Here is a 19,806-nt window from a genome sequence, read left to right on the forward strand (position 1 = left end):
TTTATTGAAAATTATTGAAGTTCGATATTTCTCTTGAATCCTTCAGCCCTGATCTGGATGTTCCAGGTTTTGCTTCACCGCCATGATAAAAGCCTGATAATGAAACTTCATTGTCTTTCTAGGACCACAATCACAAAACAGCATTATCAGCGTCTGACATCATTTTCTGTGTGTGTTTGTGTGTGTAAGATTTGCTGCTGTTTACCCTCCTCCTCTGATAGCTCTGTCATCTGGTTGCCAGCCAACCAGAAGATGATGATGATGATGTGTGAGAGAGAGCGAGAGAGAGAGAGAGAACGAGATGTATCGGAGGAGACGGGGCGAGAAAATGACAAATAGAGAACGAGAGTGGATGATGGGATGGTCCACCTGTGTCCAATTAGTTCTCTCTCTGTGCGTGTGTGTGCTGTATATGTGTGTCACCTTCAAAGTGAGTGCACTTGAAGGTTCAATGTGTTATTGAGTGTGTGTGTGCACTCGTGTGTTTCATGTGTGTAATTAATGCCTGTAAGCATGTATGAATATGTGTAATGAAAAAAGTGTGTGTACATGTGTGTTTGATTGTAGGTGAGTGAATACTTGGAATACTTGTGTAGGAGTGTGTGTGTGTGTACTTGGCAATGAGTCACCTTGTTGGTGTGTGTACGATGATTGTGTACATGTGTGTAAGCACATAAAAATGTGTTTGTCAATCAATATTAGTGTGTGTGTTTAGGTGTGTGCACATGACTCAGTGATTGTCAAACTTATTCATGTCGTTGACCTTTAAACTGATAAGATTAGACCCCAATTTGATAAGATTGCTTTTAATAGAAAGTGACCCATGACCTAAATAGTCATATATTCTGTCACAGTGTTACTTTTTGCTGGGGACCCCCTGGAACCCCCTCAAAGACCCTTGGGGGCTCCCGGACCCCACTTTGAGAACCACTGTCGTAGATTATCTGAGTGTACAGTAGAGTACACTGCAGGCTGTATTAGTGTAAGTTGTGTGTGTGTGTGTGTCACTGTAGAACCTGATACTGCTTCCAGGAAGTCCATCTGCGTCATCTGAGGGACTCCCCATCTCTCCGATTGGATCTTTAACTTCCCATTAGTCGGCTCAGGATTACAGTTGATTCAGCAGCGGGATGGGAAACAAACCCCCCTCTGCCTGTTTACATTAGTTCAGCCCTCCACTGGCTGAACCGACTAAGTGTCTGGCAGCGGCTTGGGCCAAACCAATCCACAGAAAAGCTTGGGGTGGGGGGGCGATGTTCTTATCAATGCCTTCACTGTGTGGTATCCAAAATGCAATCTTGAGGAAAAAAATATTCCCCGAGGGACTTGTCTATCATTGCCTAAATTTTATTATGATTTCAGCTGATCCCACCGCATATTTTCTTGGATTTTGAGATATACGCGAGAATGTCAACTTTGCGGGTAGATGGTTTCCTCGCTCTGGAGTGAAGGATGTTTTGGCTTGTGTCAGAGTGAGTCATAGTGAAATGTCATGGTGATGGTTTGGTAGCCAGGTGTTCGCTGATGCTTCAATGGGGCGTTTTAGCTAAAAAAGTATGTCGAAGAGAAAGTTGCCCAGAATATGTTGATTTAAAATGACTCATTCATACTGTAAATCTTCTAATTAAAGGTGGTATTTTTTAATAATGACCCAGTCTTAATCAGCAACAACTCATCATTTTGTGAGGTTGAAAAACTGTTGGAATATTTCAAATCTGGCTTTTCTCCAATGTCGTTTGTGATTTATTTGCTATTCTACGAGAATCTGGGCACGTCTGTTTACGAGTGGTCCCGATGACTCTAAATTGTGCTTGGAAGTCAGAATTTTGAAGTTCCCAGTGAGAAATTTCAACCGGAATGCCCCCTGAAGTCAGATTTCAGACTTGGAAGATATGAAGAACCTCACCAGCCCCGACCTCAAAATCCAGGCTGGCTGCCCCACACATCAACCTTCTAATTTCTATTAATCGTTACCCAGTCCTGTGTTAGACCTTTTTTAGCCAACTTCATTCAACTTTACACTTATTTTTTGGAAATGATGATCAACAGGCTTCATTTAAATGAGAACATACCACGTTTTTGAGTTTTTAAAAAAAAGCAGAAATTATGAATTTTTTAAGCTAAATTTAACATCAGAGGAAAATATGTTGATGGATTATCACAAACTGGTACATGCACGCCCGCCGATAGGGGGGGACAAACGGGTCTGTTGTCCCGGGCCCAGGGTAGGGGGGGGGGCAAGAACTGGGCCCACATTCAATTATGGAATAATTTTTCAAAATAGGCCTATTTGTGGAAAAAATGTGTAATATTTGAGTTACATAAAAGCTTTAAATTGTTTTCTTCCTAATTGCTCTTGAAATAGTGGTCAAGAACCCCCCCACCCCCAACACAAAAATGGTTTGGCCACTGATCAAAATCTGTGTCATTTGAAGTTCAGTACGCTAAAAATGTCCGGTCAGCCCAAGTCCGGTGCTCAGAAAAGAAAAGAAAAGAGAAGAAGAAAATAGAGGCCTTAGAGATTTTCTAAACAAATATTTTAAAAAAGCTGGTGACGGTGAAGCTGGAACTAGTAAAGTCAACGTAGAGCAAGGTAAGAAACAGCGCAGCCAACGTTTACCGGCAGCCTCGTAACGTAACCTAGCATGTCAGCTCTAATGCTAACGTCCATTAGCTTGTATAAAAGACTGATTTTTTAAAAGATTTTGTTGGCAAAGATGCTTTTATATAGCAGCGTATATGGCATGTGCTCTAACCACTCGACCACCTGCACATGAAATATTTTTTATTAAAAAAATACCTATATAATATCATTTTTATTTTACCATTATTGTGTTCCAGAACTCTCTTTGAAAAAAGGCATGAATCATGTCATGACATGTCAACATTGTTGTTCAATACACACATCTAGAATATGTCTGCCTCTTTGGGGTTTTTATTACATTTTTTGTTGACTGATTTACATTTCTGATTTACATGTGGGTATTGGGGTAGGATTTTCATTTTGTCTATATATTACCCAACATATCTATAGATTACCCAACATGTCTATAGATTACCCAACATGTCTATGGTGAACCTACAGTATGTTGACCAAAAATGTCAGCTTTTTTTTCTTTAAAAAAATAAAACTTGAGTTGAGAGGCATATTTCTGCTGGAATGTGAATTTTTTGTAGGCTATTATATTTAGTTTCATATACATCACATGTTGATTATAATGAGTATCAGTAGTTGCTAAAGCTTCTTTTTTTAGCTGTAGTTTTACAAACTACATTTCTCCAGGGGTAGAAATGTAGTTTGTTCAAACTACTGCCAGACTGAACTACATGTAGTTTTACAAGCTATGCTTGCAAAGTAGCTTCCCCAACACTGAGGAGAGGAAGAGCAGAGGAGAGAAGAGGAGAGGAAGAGCAAGGGAGAAGGAGAGATCCGGGTGCGTGGGGGCCCATCTAGGATTATCTCGTCCCGGGCCCAGGCAAGACTGTCAGCTGGCCTGGGTACATGTCACAAAGTTTACTCAGGATACTGTTCTGAAACCATTTCATAACACACGTGTTGTCATCGTAGGTCAAAATTGACCCCGTCTGGTTGGATATTTATAAAGCATTAAGTATGAACGATCACCCAATTCGATGAAAGTAGTGATGATTATACTTGAAGCCATCCATGTGATTTTCAGGAAATTAGATAAAATATATAGAAACTTTTTTTTGTTAAACGGGTCAAATTTGACCCGAGGACAACAGGAGGGTTAATGACAACCTTTTTAGATTTGATTGTTTTTACTGTCATATTTTAACACGGTAGCTTCTATATTTCAGTAGATTTTGTAAACAATTGTCTTGTGTTTCTGCATGTGCTGGTCCAGTATCATCTTGTGTTGCAGCTTTAACATCACATTCTAATAATACTATAAGTAATATTCTCTCCACTATCTCTGTGACTGCCACATGACCGCCTCTTATATTAGTCATGAAGCGCTTTTTCTTTAGAACTATGTTTTTTAGGATCTAACTTTTTTTTCTCTTTTGATTATGCCAATGATACAATCTCACAAACATTGAACAGGTGACATTCATCAAGCTAAAATGAGCAAGGAATATTAATAAAGTTTGTGCAGAGAGTTTGTTGAGTTTGATTTGGAACACTCATGAACAAACCTCACAAAAAAAAGAGGGAGAAAGTTTTAGGATAAGAACACCGCAATGTCCTTGCATGAGGTCCAATGTTTGTTGTTCTTGATTTATGAATATGATATTTATCTAAGAGAGAAAAAAAAATGTTTTATACAGTCATCAACCATTCTGCTGTCAGTTAAAACAAATACAAGCTGTATTAAGTGTCCTGAAGCTACTAAAAAATGAACAAAAAAACAATTTTTTCAAACTTTTCTGTTGTAAGTGTAATATTTCACATGTAAAACAGGGTCAACTTTCAACTTTAAAATAGACCTAAAAATCCTGCTGTGATAGAAACATAAGGAACATTTCTCCTGTCGTACAGATCCTGTTTTGTTTTGAGTGAAACTGGTGCAGTGTTCCTCTTCTAGTGATGGCTTTATACACACACACACACACACAAACGCGGCCCCCTTGAGTCTAGAGGATAATGGTAATGGACATAGAGAAGCCTGGTGTTTAAAGGTCAGCTGGCGGGGGGAAAGAGTCCTCTAAACAAAACATCCCTTCATCCAGAGATCCTTAACATGACTTTAGAAGACACGTCTCTCTCTCTTAAAGGAAGGTGTTTGTCCTCCTTGTGATGGCTACCACACAAAAACGATCTATGTTACACTTCTATTTTGTAGAGGAGTGTAATTTTTGTGTTGCGTAATGCATCTACTACAGAATATCACTTTTTTATGCAAATTGGAGCTGCGGTTGTCGTGAGTGTAGGTGGTTGAACTAGTGGAATACTGATGAGGTCTGAACTGAAGCCGCAGAAGGTTCATATTTTATCCAAATGTGTAGTCTCTCTTAGATAGAGTAATATAGAGTTACTGCAGGATTAGGGTCAGGGTTAGGTGATTATTAAAAGCTGATATCGGTCACAATATGTAAACAGTTTTATTTATTTAGAGATGGGATTGAATTCTGTACATATGCTCTGTCTCCCTCCAGGACCCCAGATTCAACGCTGAGGTAGACCTGATCACCGGTTACAAGACCCAGAGTATCCTTTGTCTGCCCATAAAGAACCACAGAGAGGAGGTAAGACGACACACACTGGAACATTACACACACACACACACACACACACACACACACACACACACACACACACACACACACACACACACACACACACACATATAGCTAGTGTTTAACTTACAGCTGTTAACCATAAACCACAAGCTGTAAAACAGTTATAAAAGGACTATTAGTGTTAAATAATACAAGCTTTACCCTTTTCTAAACTCAATGTCCACTTACTGGCTTTTACCTGTAACTTTCAACTGCTTTTCTTCTTCAGTGGATTGAGTTCACTTGGTAGTGATGGAGATGGGTTCATTGTGATCATGTATGTACTGTAAGTATTGAACACGAACATGAATTGAAACATGTATATGTCAACTGACCCATTTCCATGACAACTGAGCGAATTCCTTACACTGAGGAACACATGACATGCTGTTGAAAGCTCTGGAAAAAAAAAATATATATATTTTTTTTGGCAAACTACAATTCCCAAGGTATAGAATGAGAAGATATAGAAATCTTTTAAAAAATGTGGGCATTTTTGGAAATATTCTTGTTCTGTTTCTGCTGATCGATATCACTTGTACCAATATTGATCTTTAGAATGTACTGTCTGGCTGACTGCAGATAAGCATATTTCCTAAACTGTGTTAAACTGTTGTATTGTCCTTTAGCAAATTACACATTTGGCCATCACATTCATATCCAGTGTGGTGGAGACTTTATTGCAAAAGTCTTTACACCACTTTAGATCACTTCCAGTGACTTTCAGTAATCCTATTTAGTCAAAGAGGCCTTGCTGACAAACATTAACATAGGATTTATGATATTTTCCTCTAAAGGTCTCACTGAGAAACATCAGAGCACTGCCGTTAGGTTATCTACTCCAATTCTAGCTGTGTGATATTTTGTTGATAGTCTGGCTAAATATAATAATCTTACTTCATTTCTACCTCAGGTGTCAGCCGTTACTGCCATCTTCACTGCCAATTACATTTGTCTCCCTTTTCCACTGTGAAGCAGTAAGAAGGCGTAGAACTTGACTATAAGCTTCGGCACATGACTAGATTATTGCTACAGGGGTAAACATTAGCTGCTGGGCCCCTAGTTAACCCTTCTCCTATTAAATCCCTTGCCTTATGGCCTGTGAGGTGTACATCATTTTTTATGTGCAAGAGTTGAGAATGGTAACTCATTTGTAAAATATTATTTTGACACACAAAAGCCTCCAACTGGCTGCATCCCACTGCTTCACCTTTTCTAACAGCTCAATGTCTTTTTGCAATTCTCAACACTTTGAATTGATTGATTGATTGATTGATTGATTGATTTAGATTGATCTTACACACACTTTGTTAAAAGCATACTGGGGCATACATAAACCAGAATGAATGATGCTTTTGATCAACTCTCTCATTATTTTATCCATCTTACCCGTCGCAGGTAGTTGGAGTGGCTCAGGCTATCAACAAGAAATGTGGTGAGAACGATGCCTTCACTGAACAGGATGAAAAGGTCAGTAAAATTCATTATTTCACTTTTTTTTTTTTACTTGTGTCATCACACTGCAAGTTATTCTAATCAAACTAAACTTATTAGAAATGATCATGGAGTGAAAATTGGTTTTCAGTCAATGTATCAGGATTCACTCACTATTGTAGAAGCAGCTCGATTCATTGGCACAATTTTAATTTTGCCTTTAAATGCTGATAAAGAACTACTTGTTTACAGTGTATAAACACCATCTTTGGTACTGTGTCTAAACTCCGCATCACTCGGCGGTTACTCTGAACTCTGAAAGTGTCGGACAGACTGGACTCTGTTACCAAACTTGGGTCTGAAGCCCCAGATACACTAAACTTTCCGCCTTAACCCCGATCCATCTTTGTCCATCTCTACGTTTCCACTTCATATCATCTGTCATCTTTCCATCTTAAATTCCTTTCCCCTTTCTGTTCCTCACTGATTTATCTTTTTTCCATGCATCATTAAAGTCTTTCCTTCCTCTCACTGTGGTGCTCAGATGTTCTGTTCCTTTTTCTCAACAGGATTTCTCAGCCTACTTGGCCTTTTCGGGCATTGTCCTGCACAACGCCCAGCTCTACGAGACGTCACAGCTGGAGAACAGACGCAATCAGGTGGGTGTGAGAATATATCAACGTAAATGTGTGTATGTATAGATATGATGTGTTTTTATGAGTCCCGTGTATGTGTGTGTGTGTGTGTTTGCAGGTGCTCTTGGATCTGGCCAGTCTGATCTTTGAGGAGCAGCAGTGTCTGGAGGTTTTACTGAAAAAGATCGCAGGAACCATCCTCTCCTTCATGCAGGCCCAGGCGTGTACTGTCTTCGTCGCTGACGAAAACTCCATGGTCAGCGCACACACACACACACATGCGTACACACACACAAACACACACACTCAAATACAACTTTCTCATACTAGTGTTTGTAATACACGTCACGCATTTGGTCTCCAAACCATACAAATGATATTTGTTCGGCACCAGTGATATATGTCTGGATTATTTTGAACACATGGTGTGTTCAGGTGGCAGTCTTTACCTTGTAAATGATGCCATTTTCAGGTACACCACCAATATTTGCCTTTAAATACCCCACAAGGGGTTTCCATACCTGAGCACAACATGACGGATAACTTGCAATAAACCCTAAATCAACATCATACTAAATACATCAACATAACATCTAGTCCTCAGCAGAACAACATGTTGTGGCTGCAAACGAGAGCAAACAGTGGAGTTTATGTCTGGTGAAGCCCATGTGACAGATTTACAAATGAACGTGCAAACACTTGGTCACATGATCTGTTTTATTAAAGGCTGCAGAAGCCTTTGCAGGTCAAACAGTCACAATGAAGGACACTGACTGGTTAAAATATTATCTCCACTGCAGGTTCAAAATTGAAGCATGTCTCCTTCAGTCAGTATAAAAGCACAGTTTTAACCCAGGTTAATATTATGAATCACATAGTTTACTGTTGTATGAATATGTAATGTCTTTTAATTCATTTGGAACCAATTATAGGATGTAGATAGTCTTCATTTGATATTTTAAAGGCAAAGCTTGTTAGCTGAACATGCTAAAATGTAGGCATGCAAAAGTCAACATATAAAAAAATGAATGAATACTTACACTAAATAGATCTAAATAGAACTTTGTCCCTACACACTCACACAAACGTCCTGGTGTGTTTTCAGAAAATTGCTGTGCAGTAGTATAAAGTAATACCTACAGCTGAAGCATTAATTGATTTTATATCAAAATCCTGATTTGATAGAGTACAACTGTGGTTTTAATTATAACATATTTAATCAGTCGAATGCAAATTTTAGATGCAATTCTACACAATTAAGGCAATGTCATCGTAGTAATATATAATGGAGTTTGCCAAACCCTACGGCTGATTTACCTTTTTGCCATTTTTTCACCTCTGGTAATAGCAACACATTTAAAAGAAAAGTAGAAGTGATGTCTTATCTCTTCCGATATATATGTTAGATTTTAACAAAGTCAAAGTTACAGGCACAGTTCCTTTATTTACTCTCCTACAGAAAATATGGGCTGATATGAGTAAATACTGAATAATTAATGACTTAGTAGCATAAACAAAGACAAATAGCATGGGGTGAACATTTCTTGAAGCCACTGTATGCATACATTGTGCAGCAAGACAATGAGCTGTCAGCCAAAATGAAAAAGTGACAAATGCATGAACAGAGCGAGTGAGTCTGAGTGAGCCAAGAGAAAAAGGGACGGCAAAGTGAAACGAGACAGTGCGAAGGAAGTGAATGATAATGATGTGGAGGATTTATGGAGGTAAACAAAAGAGACAGCAGGGTAGAGAAGATGCCTCTCAAGCTTTACTGTGGCACTGAAACAGTATTGTCATTTATTTGCTACCATAGAGTTGTTAGAATCACCAACATAAAACTTGCTTGCTCTTTCATCTAACGCTAGCTAGTCATTAGCAGGGGATTTTTAAAGGCTAAGTTTATTAATTGATTATAGTATTTACAAAAAACAATGCATAGGAGTATAAAATATAAATGCACCTGCAGTTTCTGTACCTTACCAAAGTTCAAATGATGTGTTAAAAAACACAGAAATCAAGGTTTCACATACAACAGTTTTGTAATTAGCTTAGCTTAATTTATTAGCTTATTAGCTTAGTTTAATTTCTTTATTTCCTTGACATTTTGTTCTTGGCATATTAACAATTTCCCCCTTAGCTGCCTCGTCTCAAAGACTTAAAATGACCTCAAGGACCATTCTTGAAGAGGGGCCTGTGTCAAATCCAGTTTGAGCCATTATTGCAGCTAATTTGGGGTTCTGCTGTGTATATTCCTACATTAATGGCAGTTTTTAATCCTGTCACTAGCTAGTATTCCAGTATAGATGTGTGGGAGGTTAATAAGTCCATGTTCTGTTTACAGCTCACATATTTGTATATTTTTCAATCATTCTGCGCACACAAGAATGTTTGTTCCACCTCTTGTGACCTTTTAGACCCTAAGCATAATCTGCTACTTACTGTAATCTCCAGAGAAACGTTTCAGCTGTGTGTTATAAAATATTTCAAAGTTGAACAAAAGTTCTTCTGGCGACAACAAAAGTGACAAAATCTTTAAATTAACAGTTTTCTTATACACAACAGAATTCACTGGCTGTTGTTGTGTAATAATATCTTGAATGTGGATACAGTTCATTAGCAGCCATGTGCTTCTTGACATTAGCCTGGCAGGCAGCTTGCTAGCTTGCGTTAGCTAACTCGCCACATGACAGAAACAGACCGCTCAAGACACTAATTAGTCCGCTTCAGTGTCTTTAACTCTTGTAATTAAAGATAAGTTGAAGCCAGTAAACACCAAGCAAGCGCACTAATGAGTGTGAAGAGTTAGCTAACCACTTGCAGTTACAGAAGTCCTGTAAACTTTAGCAAGCGTGTGTAAACTGTAGTGATTCATGTCATACTTTATGAGAGTTTATGTTGTGACCATAGACTGTATATAAAATGGACGTAACATCCGTGACCTCACCCATTGGTTTGTGGACTGCTGCTTGGAAGCGAATAGTTTCGGATCTGGGCAGCGTCATTTTGAAAATTTCCGGTGCATGCCAGGTAAAAAAACAAAACAGGGATTCTACTTATATGGGCACCAAAACGGTCGCCCCCTGGTGGCCTTTTGATAGAATGCAGTTTTAAGTTACTTCCGCATTCGCATCATTTCAGAGGACCAGAACTCCCCGCCTGGTTGTGACTCAAGACAGTTAATATACCCAGTTACCTTACTTTTTACACATATTGTAGTAACTCATTTTTCATGTTGTAGTCATTTGACACATAGCAAAAACATAGGTGCATATCAAACTTATCGAATTCATTGATTTTTATTTATTGGTCAGCCCTACATACATTACACATACATAAATGAATATTTTAGTTTGTGCTGTGAATACATTTAAAGACAACTTTGACAAAATATAGAATAGCCTATATCATTACTAGTGCCTTGTAAATCTTTGTAAAGCCACAGAATTCCATAAAAAATGACAAAATCAAGTACCGAACATATATATGTTATAATAGTTATCTGCTTTATAGTAAAGCTTTCGACAAGACAGGGAGTATTTGTTCTGAAGGTAACTACAATGTAATAATAACAGCTTTTCAAATACCTTTTAACATATCGGTACGACAATGGAAGACAGTTTTGTTTCACTTATGGCTGAAAAATGAAATGAGCAGCTTTCAGGAGCATTTTGAGGTATGTCAGATTGACACTTCAGCGAGTGGAAATGCAGCATTTCTGCTCCGCAAATCAACAAGTTTTATACACAGAGCAGACGGGACAGTGGCTGGCCGTGTTTTAAGGTAAATACAGTCCGTGCTTCTTACTGACAGTCTCTTTCACTTTACTGACTCGCACACAAGCGCACTGTTAGAGGGGCATTAACATTTGTTTTGGCTTGCCCTCCTAAGGGGCGTACAGTACCTGAAAAACACACACACACACACTTCACATTCACACACGGGAAAACAAGCGCACAGGAAAAGGAAGCTAATTAACTGTCATATACCGACGGAGATTGATAGAGGAGCTTGGTTACAGTACCCCCCACATCTCGATAGATGCAAGGCAACTAAAAGCCAACTCACGCCTCAGATCACCTCCAATCTAAAATTTAGATTAAACCACAATGTAAGCATTTAAATCCAGTATATACAAAAACAGTACCTAGCTCTCTTAAAACATTTTTCCTGTCCTGTAACCTGAGAATACTGAAGTTAGTAGCACCTTGAAACAAATCTGATTGCTCTGTTTTGGAGTCTGTTAAGGAGTTAATCGGAGTCTGCTTTATTGGTACATAAGTAATAACTAATTGGTTTAGAATTTGGAGAAATTGGCAAAATAGGGTATTAGAGTTGATGAAAGGAGATTTACATTTGTACAGGATTTCCAGGTTTAGACTATGACTCAACACCTTATGCTAGTACTTACTTTTACTGTGATTAGATACAAGAAATCTCTAATCACTGGAGCACTTATACTGTAGTACTCAACTGGGACATGCTTCAGTGTAAAAGTTCATTCTTTACTCTGGGAACCCTAATTTGACAAAATAATTTTATCGTTGTAGTGTAATTTAGGTATAATCACATTACATGTTCTATCCTCTCAGTTTGTATTAAACCATTCATTGGCACCATCAGAACTGCTATTGTAAGGTAACTCATGAGTAGCTATTGCATGCACAGGTTCAGTTTCCTGTCTTGGTAGCATCAACAGCACTGATTAAATCAGTTACACTCTCCCCACAAACAACTTGGACTTCTTACTTCAGTAAACAAGGTACTTTACAATGCTAAGCTGCTAGAGCTGGCAGCATTAGTGCCATTTAGTGATGTGACTGAGTTACGTTATGACCAACAGGGATGAAGATGGAGGAATACCAACCTTTGATGAACAGCCAATACAGTCATTGTACTACTCCTTGGAGACGAGTACTTAACAAATGTATTCAACAGTTCAAACAAAGATAAAAACCGTCCTTGGTGAAAGCTCTGTTCTATTGGACGTTAATGCCGTTAACTGGTGGAAAGCCAACATGGAACGATTCCTGAGGTTGACCATATTTGTGCATCACCGATACCAGGTATCAGTGCCATCAGAGAGTGTGTTTTGTGCAGCCTACAACACACCCCTGACAATGTAGATAAGCTAATTTTCCTAAATACAAACCAGTAGACCAGTAGTGTTTTTCCACACTCAGAACTCACTCCTGATAGATATGTTCATTTTATCAAATACAAACCAGTTGGATTTAAGTTTTTTATTGAGCGGTTGGAAGTATTTTTTATTTTTCTTTAATACAGCACTTTATGTTTATTTAAAAATTGGTTTGGTTTGTTTTGGTCTGTCTTGTTAGTCTAGAAATGGCAGTAATTGCGCCCCATTTGACATTGTTGTGTTTGGCGGCCCCATTTGTTGAATAAAGACAGGCAGACATGAGCAGCTGTTTCGAATAAAGTCCTGTTGTTTTATTATTTACACGCATCAGTTATCACTGCTAGAATTATTTAAATACAACTTGTCTTATAAATTATTATTGATTAATATATTATTGATTATTACGTGTTCAACTATCGATTAAGGCAACTGCACAAATTGGCAACACTACCACCTACTAGCTTTTTTCCCCTGAGTTTTCCACTGCAAGTTACAGACTTCATCAGCATATCATGGCAACTCCAAGTTGGTTTTCCAATTTCTCCAAGGTGCTCGTTGAAATGGTTCAGTTTCCTTAGTAGCTGATGATGAAGCTGAACACAAAAAGCTAGTAAGTGGACTTTGAGTTACATAAACACTTTAAGTTGTTTGGGAGTGATGTACATCTAACTTACTGCAAGTCATTTTGGTAAACACTTACACAACTGATTTGACTAATTAGGTCGCCTTTAACCAAAAGAGAAGATTTGCAGTGGTTTGCAGTGTTATTTGATTGGAGACCCTACCCTACAGAAATGAGAGTAGCCCTTTGAGAACAGCTCAAATTGAATCTAGCTCCCAACATTTGTATACAGATATAAAAAATAATAAGGCTCCACACTTACTTCAAATGAGAAATTGTATAATTAGCATCATAGGAAGGTTTGAAATGAACTTTTCCTTTAGGAAAGGAAAGTGCTACTTTATCACAGAGGTCACAAAACAGAAAAGCGCTCCCTCAGGCTTTCTCTGTTCTTTGCTGTATTTATGGAGCGAGTGGAGTGGGACTGCAGGGCGGTCGAGATGACGGCAGCAGAGCTCTGCCATATTTTGGACCGCAAACAGCAGTGGTTTTGAAAGGAAGGTGATTATTTAGGGTGATTCTGAGAGGGAAAAATACACATGTAATGAGACTGCCCACCCAGAAAATAGAGGGGTTCTTCAAAGACCTCCTTGGTAAGGACACATTTAAATATATGAACACTCTAGTTTTCCTGTAGAAAAAAACCTCCAAAACAACAACAAAAGTAAAAGTAAAAACTGGTTAAGGTTCATATCAGTTTGGAGATGTGAAAGTCGGGGAATTGCACTCCTGAACACACAAAACATCTGCGCATCTGCTTGATTACACCAACAGCTGGATAATTGAGTAAAAAAAATCTTGCAGAGGATTAATCATGTTGCTGAGACCTTTAGGAGTGTGGTTATGTAAACATTTTACAGATCAATTCAAGATTTCTTGTAAAACACATTATATGTGAAGGAAAATAACTGCTGAAAACATGAACTGTGAACTATATAGTAATGAATTGAGGACTGTTAAACTGCGTTTCACCTTTTCTGCGTTCAGGATTTTTTGAGCGGGCCTGAAATGTTGGCTCCATGATGTAACAGGGTCATACTAGCATAACAGCTTCCCTAACACTATATCAGAATCTACAGCACCTTAGCGTCAGCTGGGTGTGTAGTCTGTTGTCCTTGCACATGCAGTTCTTTCATTGCAAGCTTAGCGTTAGCATATGCTCCAGTCACAACAGTAGATGTAAACTCTTGGCAGATAGAAATGAGGTTTTATAGGGAAAGATTTGCATGCAGTACATTTTCTGCCGCTAATGGTTAATTCAGGTTTGTTAAAACTTATTTTTATTTTTACAGTTTGGGTATCATTTCTATTGGTTCAGTCAGAGACACTTGCGTCAAAGAATCGACTATTTGTAGCAAATGACTGTAGCGCGGGAGGTAGAGTGGTCCGCCAATGGCAAGATCGGAGATTTGATTCCCAGCTCCCCCAGCCCACACGTCGATGTGTCCTTGGGCAAGATACTTAACAACCAAAATTGCTCCCAAAGGATGTGCCAATGGTGTATGAATGTGTGTGAATGGGTGAATGTGACATGTAGTGTAAAAGTGCTTTGAGTAGTCAAAACTAGAAAAGCCCTATATAAGTACAGTCCATTTACCATTTACCATTATTGGACGCCACTCGTCAGTTGGTAGCCAAGCAGGAACTTGCAACAAATGAGCAAGTGATTGTGAAGCATGAATAAGGCAGTCAAGTCAGCTAATTCAACTGTGAACAGGGAAGGAAAAGGAGAGAAAAAACAGTGCATACAGCTACGGTAAGTATAATAAGTCAAACTAGGACATCGGTCTGTAAACTATTAGGGATGTTTATAACAGAGAGTTTGGGTGTTTGATTAAAAACCTGTCTGATCATCGGACTCCTCATATTTCTTGGCCTATTTCTTGACCAGTGAAGTCACCACATACCCAGATATCTGCAATTAACTTGAAGATAGAGATGAAAGCTATGAAAATAAAGAAGGTCCAGAACAGCTGCCAGATGGACTCGAAGGTTAGACAGTTTAGTCAAATACTGCTTTAGATTGTCAGTATTTGTTAAAGGACATGGTTGTCCTACCACTAAGATATAGAGGACTGTCATCTACTTCTTGATGTGACTCCAGTTACTTGTTTATTTTGATGAAATATTGATGGCGGGGTTTTTTAAGGTCCATGAACGTTCCATTAATTACAACAGACAGTTCAATTCCAGGCACTTCTTTAAAGACCACAATGTGTTCAATATTATAATATTCTCTTTTTTCATTATTGTTTTAAACTACTAGGATGAATAATGACATCAAGATGAATATATTTTGGACACACTGCACACACACATACTTGAACATAAAAACAAGCCATTCTTAACTGTAGTTTGACTAACAATTTGACACATTTATTACTGACAGCTATGAGGCTTTTAAAAGAAAAAGATTCATAAAACAAAATCTGCTGTTTGGACTGTCAACTTACCCCAAATACATGAATAGTGTGTTATTATAAGTAAGCCACAGCTGTCAACTCCAGCGAACTTTATCGCCCATTTAGCAGCTGATATGCGCGTTTGGGGATCAACATGCTTTGAAATTGTTTTGTTTAGTTGTGTCATTATCAATCAAATATCCAAACATGTGTAACCGTCTGTGGATTTTCCAACTTAAACAATAACTTTTTTTTCTTTTTTTTTTTCTAGCATGACTAAGATTTTCCAATACGCAGGATTCAGTGTCACTGTATCCGCACTTACCTACATCACTGTTGGCTCTCCAGATTGCACCCAGTCGTTTCCGTCCTCACCACCAATCCTAGCAACAAGAGTTACATTTTTATAATTCATTCCGCTGGGCTGAAGGCTGACTGCACCGAATGTCAAGTTATTGTAAATATCGGTTTCACAAAGTATCGACCGTATAGCCAATTCGCCATTCAATATTTGTGTTTCGGTCTGGGTTAACTGGATGGGGAAAGGCTATGCTGTTGAAGTGGTTTGGATTAGGTTACAAAACATTGGTCTTTAAGTTTCCTGGGTATTTATCGTAACCAGGTTAGCTCCATTGAGATGACGGCTTTTTTTCAACACTGTGCAGGCCATGAAAGCAGCTTTCATAAAGCTGCAGAACAACTTTAAACAAGTGATAATTCAAAAAAACAGTTCCTACATCTTAAGTAGTAGCTGCAGCTGTAGCCCCGCAGATAGTTTTGGTTTTATTTGTCAGTGTTTTGAGATATGTGTCTGAGATTTTGCACCTGTGCTTTCCCTGCTATGACAAAATGAATCCATTTCATTTGGACATATTAAAGAAACATGACTTGAAGCAAGATTTATTCAGAGAGCATAATGGCATGTGAAGTACGAGATGGGGAAGAAAAGCCTTCCAAAGGGGTGATAGGAGAAGGTTTTGGGAATACCTCACTGTAAAGACTTACCACTGGAACTACTTTTCTTATGAGAAAATAGTGCCAATAAAAACTGCTGACAGAGATTATTCAGTGTAATGGAGGACACTGTTTCTGCAAAGGCACGTTGCTGCTAAATTTATCTGCTTATTATCCACGTACAACATATCCAATGAAATGCCTGAGACAGATGCACTGGCACAACATTTTGGTGCAGACCATCATGATTCCCAGATGTTGAATCCTACTGGGTTTGGTGATTTCCTGTCTTTTTTCCTCTGGTGGCACCGTGAGATTGTTGCTGAGATGCATCACTATTGAATGGATTCAATGGATTGGCAATTTGGGGTTAAGTAACTGATTTTCTGATTAGCGGATGGCCGCTCTACCTCCCCTGCCCCAACATTATGATATGACGATTACTTAATTTCTCAGGTAGCACCTTCATCGGGTCAAAATGTTTATACTTCTGCTTGATTTGTTTGTGTTTAGTGCTGATTAGCAATGTTAGCATGCTAAAACTAAACTAAGCTAGTGAGCATGGTAAACCTGCTAAATATCAGCATGTTAACATTGTTATTGTAAGATTGACATTAGCATTTGCTCAGTGTTTTAGTACTGCTGCACATAGCTGTTAGCATGGCTGTGGAATGTGGTGCAAATCTTAGATTTAGCACAAATTCACAGAAAGATGGAAGTAGACACAGAGGTTGTCAGACAAATACAGATAGAACTGGAGTGTAAGGAAGACGCTGAGCCTTCATTGTTTGGAGGCGGAGGCAGAAATCTCAGTGAGAGGTATCAGAAAACCAGGAAGAATGTAATTTGTAACTCGGGTGTTATCAAGATGTTTTATTTCTTGTATGCACAAAGCTGAATAAGCCCTGTTACAACACAGTTCATAAGACTGCGTCTGTGTGTGTGTATGTGTGATTGCCCCTTCCATGACCTCAGGGTTGCCAGACCAGCTGTCTCTCTTTCTTTTATACCCCTCCCCCTTTCTCTCTCTCTCTCTCTCTCCTCTCTCTTTTCCTTACTAAACATTTACTCTGAGATTAGAGACTTTTACTGGTCTTATCTGCCAAACAGCCCTTTGTATACAGGTGTCAGCATTTAATGTCTGTAGTTTCTCAAGTGGGACCCACAGGCCTGTGGATTTTAACATAACCTCTCCTGTAGGAAAGGCGCTTTCCTGTAGTAATTCTAGTAAATGACAGCGCTGCTCTTAAAACACTGAGCGAATCAACAATAACACAAGAGGTTTTTAAGATGTTGGCCTGCTTTGGCTCACTTCATTTTACCGGAGTGTGTGGCATCTATTTGGAAGCGCTGCCTTTGGTTATGCTTGTGTTCAATAGATCCAGTATAGCACCAGTCAAAAGTCCAGTCTTTCTAATCTGTATCATGATGTATTTCCATATGTAAATGTAGCACAGAGCATGCCTACAGGTGTGAGTCCATGACATAATCCATGCTTTGTTTTTGAATGCATGGGTATGACGTGTGTATTTGCATGCATATTTGTGTGTGCACAGTGTGCGTTTTTTGCACGATTGTAGAAAAACACAGTTTGTCCGGGTGTCCTAGTGTGCGTGCATGAATGTGTGTGCGTGTGTGTTTTGTGTTTGTGTGTGTGTGTGAATGATATGTGATAGGGGTTTGACATCTGGCTCGCCATTGGGAGTTCTGTTTTGTTCTTCTGTGTTGTTTAACTCTCCCCCTGTAGAAATAAATCTGGAATTGGCTACAAGTCTGCAATATATTAGACAGTGTGTGTGTGTGCGTGTGTGTATGCGGGTAAACATTGTACCAGTCTTTGCAGTTTTTAAACCACCTGCTGTTTTCTATTCGCTCTCTCTCTCTCTATATGTTTTCTCCCTTTCTATCTTCCAAAACAAACCATATGACTGATTTGACTCATATTTGCATTTTCTGATCAGCAACCTCTTTGGTTAAGATGCAAAAGAACGTGGTCGTGATTAAAACAGCCACGCTAGCAGCTCTGAAACATGCGTGCAATGAAAATGTTAACATGCAGATGTTTGAAAGGTTCAAAACTTCCAGCAACACATGTATCAGAAAGAACTTCTTATTTCGAGACCAGCTCATTATGGCTGATGGCTTTCATTACAGGCAATGCACCATGGGAGTAAGTGAAGATGTTGTCCTACTCTCCTTCTACTCTACAGTTCTAAGAGGCACTCACCATGGTCCTCAAGCACAAACACAGCTGTTAGTAACATCTATATCTTAAAGGAAATTTGCTAATAAGAGTTACACACAAGTAAAACTACAGCTAATGAAATTAGTTACCAAATGCTTGGCCGTGAATCAAAGTAGGCTATTTATGGGTAGAGGGTAGATTTGGTACAACTCATCCTTTGGGGAACATGAGTTCTCATGGCAGAGAAAGAAACAGGGGGGTTGCTCAGCTGTAATTGCCTGTGTACAAAGATGTTACCAGGACAAGGGGAGGACATTTTTTATCTTCGTTTGATAACCTTAAAAGTAAAGTTAGACCTTGCTGTTGTCTTCCCTACTCACTTTAAAAAAAGACAAGAGAAAAAGATGAGAAAGAGAGAGCAGCTGTGGTCAAGAGAACGAGATGAATGAAGAAAGAGAGTGGTGGTAGTGAGAAATCAGTAATTTTATGATTGTTTCACAGCGGTTACGTTCTAGGGCACAAACACGCCCACGGCCTAACATACCTCCGCTCAACCCTGGGGGGGGGGTGCACCGCAAAACTTTGGTTTTGGTCTGAATATGGCCAGCCTGACATAGGCATGCAGCACTCTCTCATGTGCACCCCAAATGTCAGGCTGGTAAAAACGGATATGTTTTGACTGGCATTCGGCCCAAAACCATATTTTTTAGCGAGAGGTTACCTGCTAGGAAAGCATTTGGACGCGTAACCGGTGCTGTCATTTTACTGGGGAGGTCTCAAATTTCAACTTCTTTCTCCAATGACCACTACTAAACACACATCACAGTTTGTCGTGTTGTAGATTGAGAAAACGACTAGAGGTCTAGGATTTAACACAAGCTTACAGCAGGCCTCACGGACATGACCTGTGAACCATTCCTTTGTCCTTCCTGGACATGTAAGATCCTTCACTGACACTTCCAAAGATTATGAGAAGACAAGCTTGATTTATTTCATTATTCCAACACGCAGGGGAAAAAAATCCATTATCTCATGTCATCCTGCTATAAACCCTCCACCTCGCCAGCAACCCCTATTAATGTCATAACATTGCGGAGTCCTTTTTCTGTTTAAAACAGCTTTATTATCCTCACCTAAGAAAGATCAGGTTGAACTACTGCAACAGAGTGAAGGTGTGTGTATGTGCACGCAAG

The 19,806-nt window shown here is 39.0% G+C and overlaps 1 protein-coding gene across 1 annotated transcript in view; it reads left to right on the top strand.

Annotated features, from left to right (window-relative positions):
* pde5ab (phosphodiesterase 5A, cGMP-specific, b) overlaps positions 1 to 19,806 on the top strand; it is a 58,689-nt gene that overhangs the window by 7,258 nt on the left and 31,625 nt on the right. The window contains exons 6-9 of the mRNA XM_062444846.1: positions 5,122 to 5,211; positions 6,643 to 6,714; positions 7,248 to 7,337; positions 7,432 to 7,569. Coding sequence (XP_062300830.1) covers positions 5,122 to 5,211; positions 6,643 to 6,714; positions 7,248 to 7,337; positions 7,432 to 7,569 — 390 coding nt within the window. The remainder of the gene's footprint in view (positions 1 to 5,121; positions 5,212 to 6,642; positions 6,715 to 7,247; positions 7,338 to 7,431; positions 7,570 to 19,806) is intronic.

This window comes from Scomber scombrus, chromosome 23, assembly GCF_963691925.1.
Source record: "Scomber scombrus chromosome 23, fScoSco1.1, whole genome shotgun sequence".
Taxonomy (NCBI): Eukaryota; Metazoa; Chordata; class Actinopteri; order Scombriformes; family Scombridae; genus Scomber; species Scomber scombrus.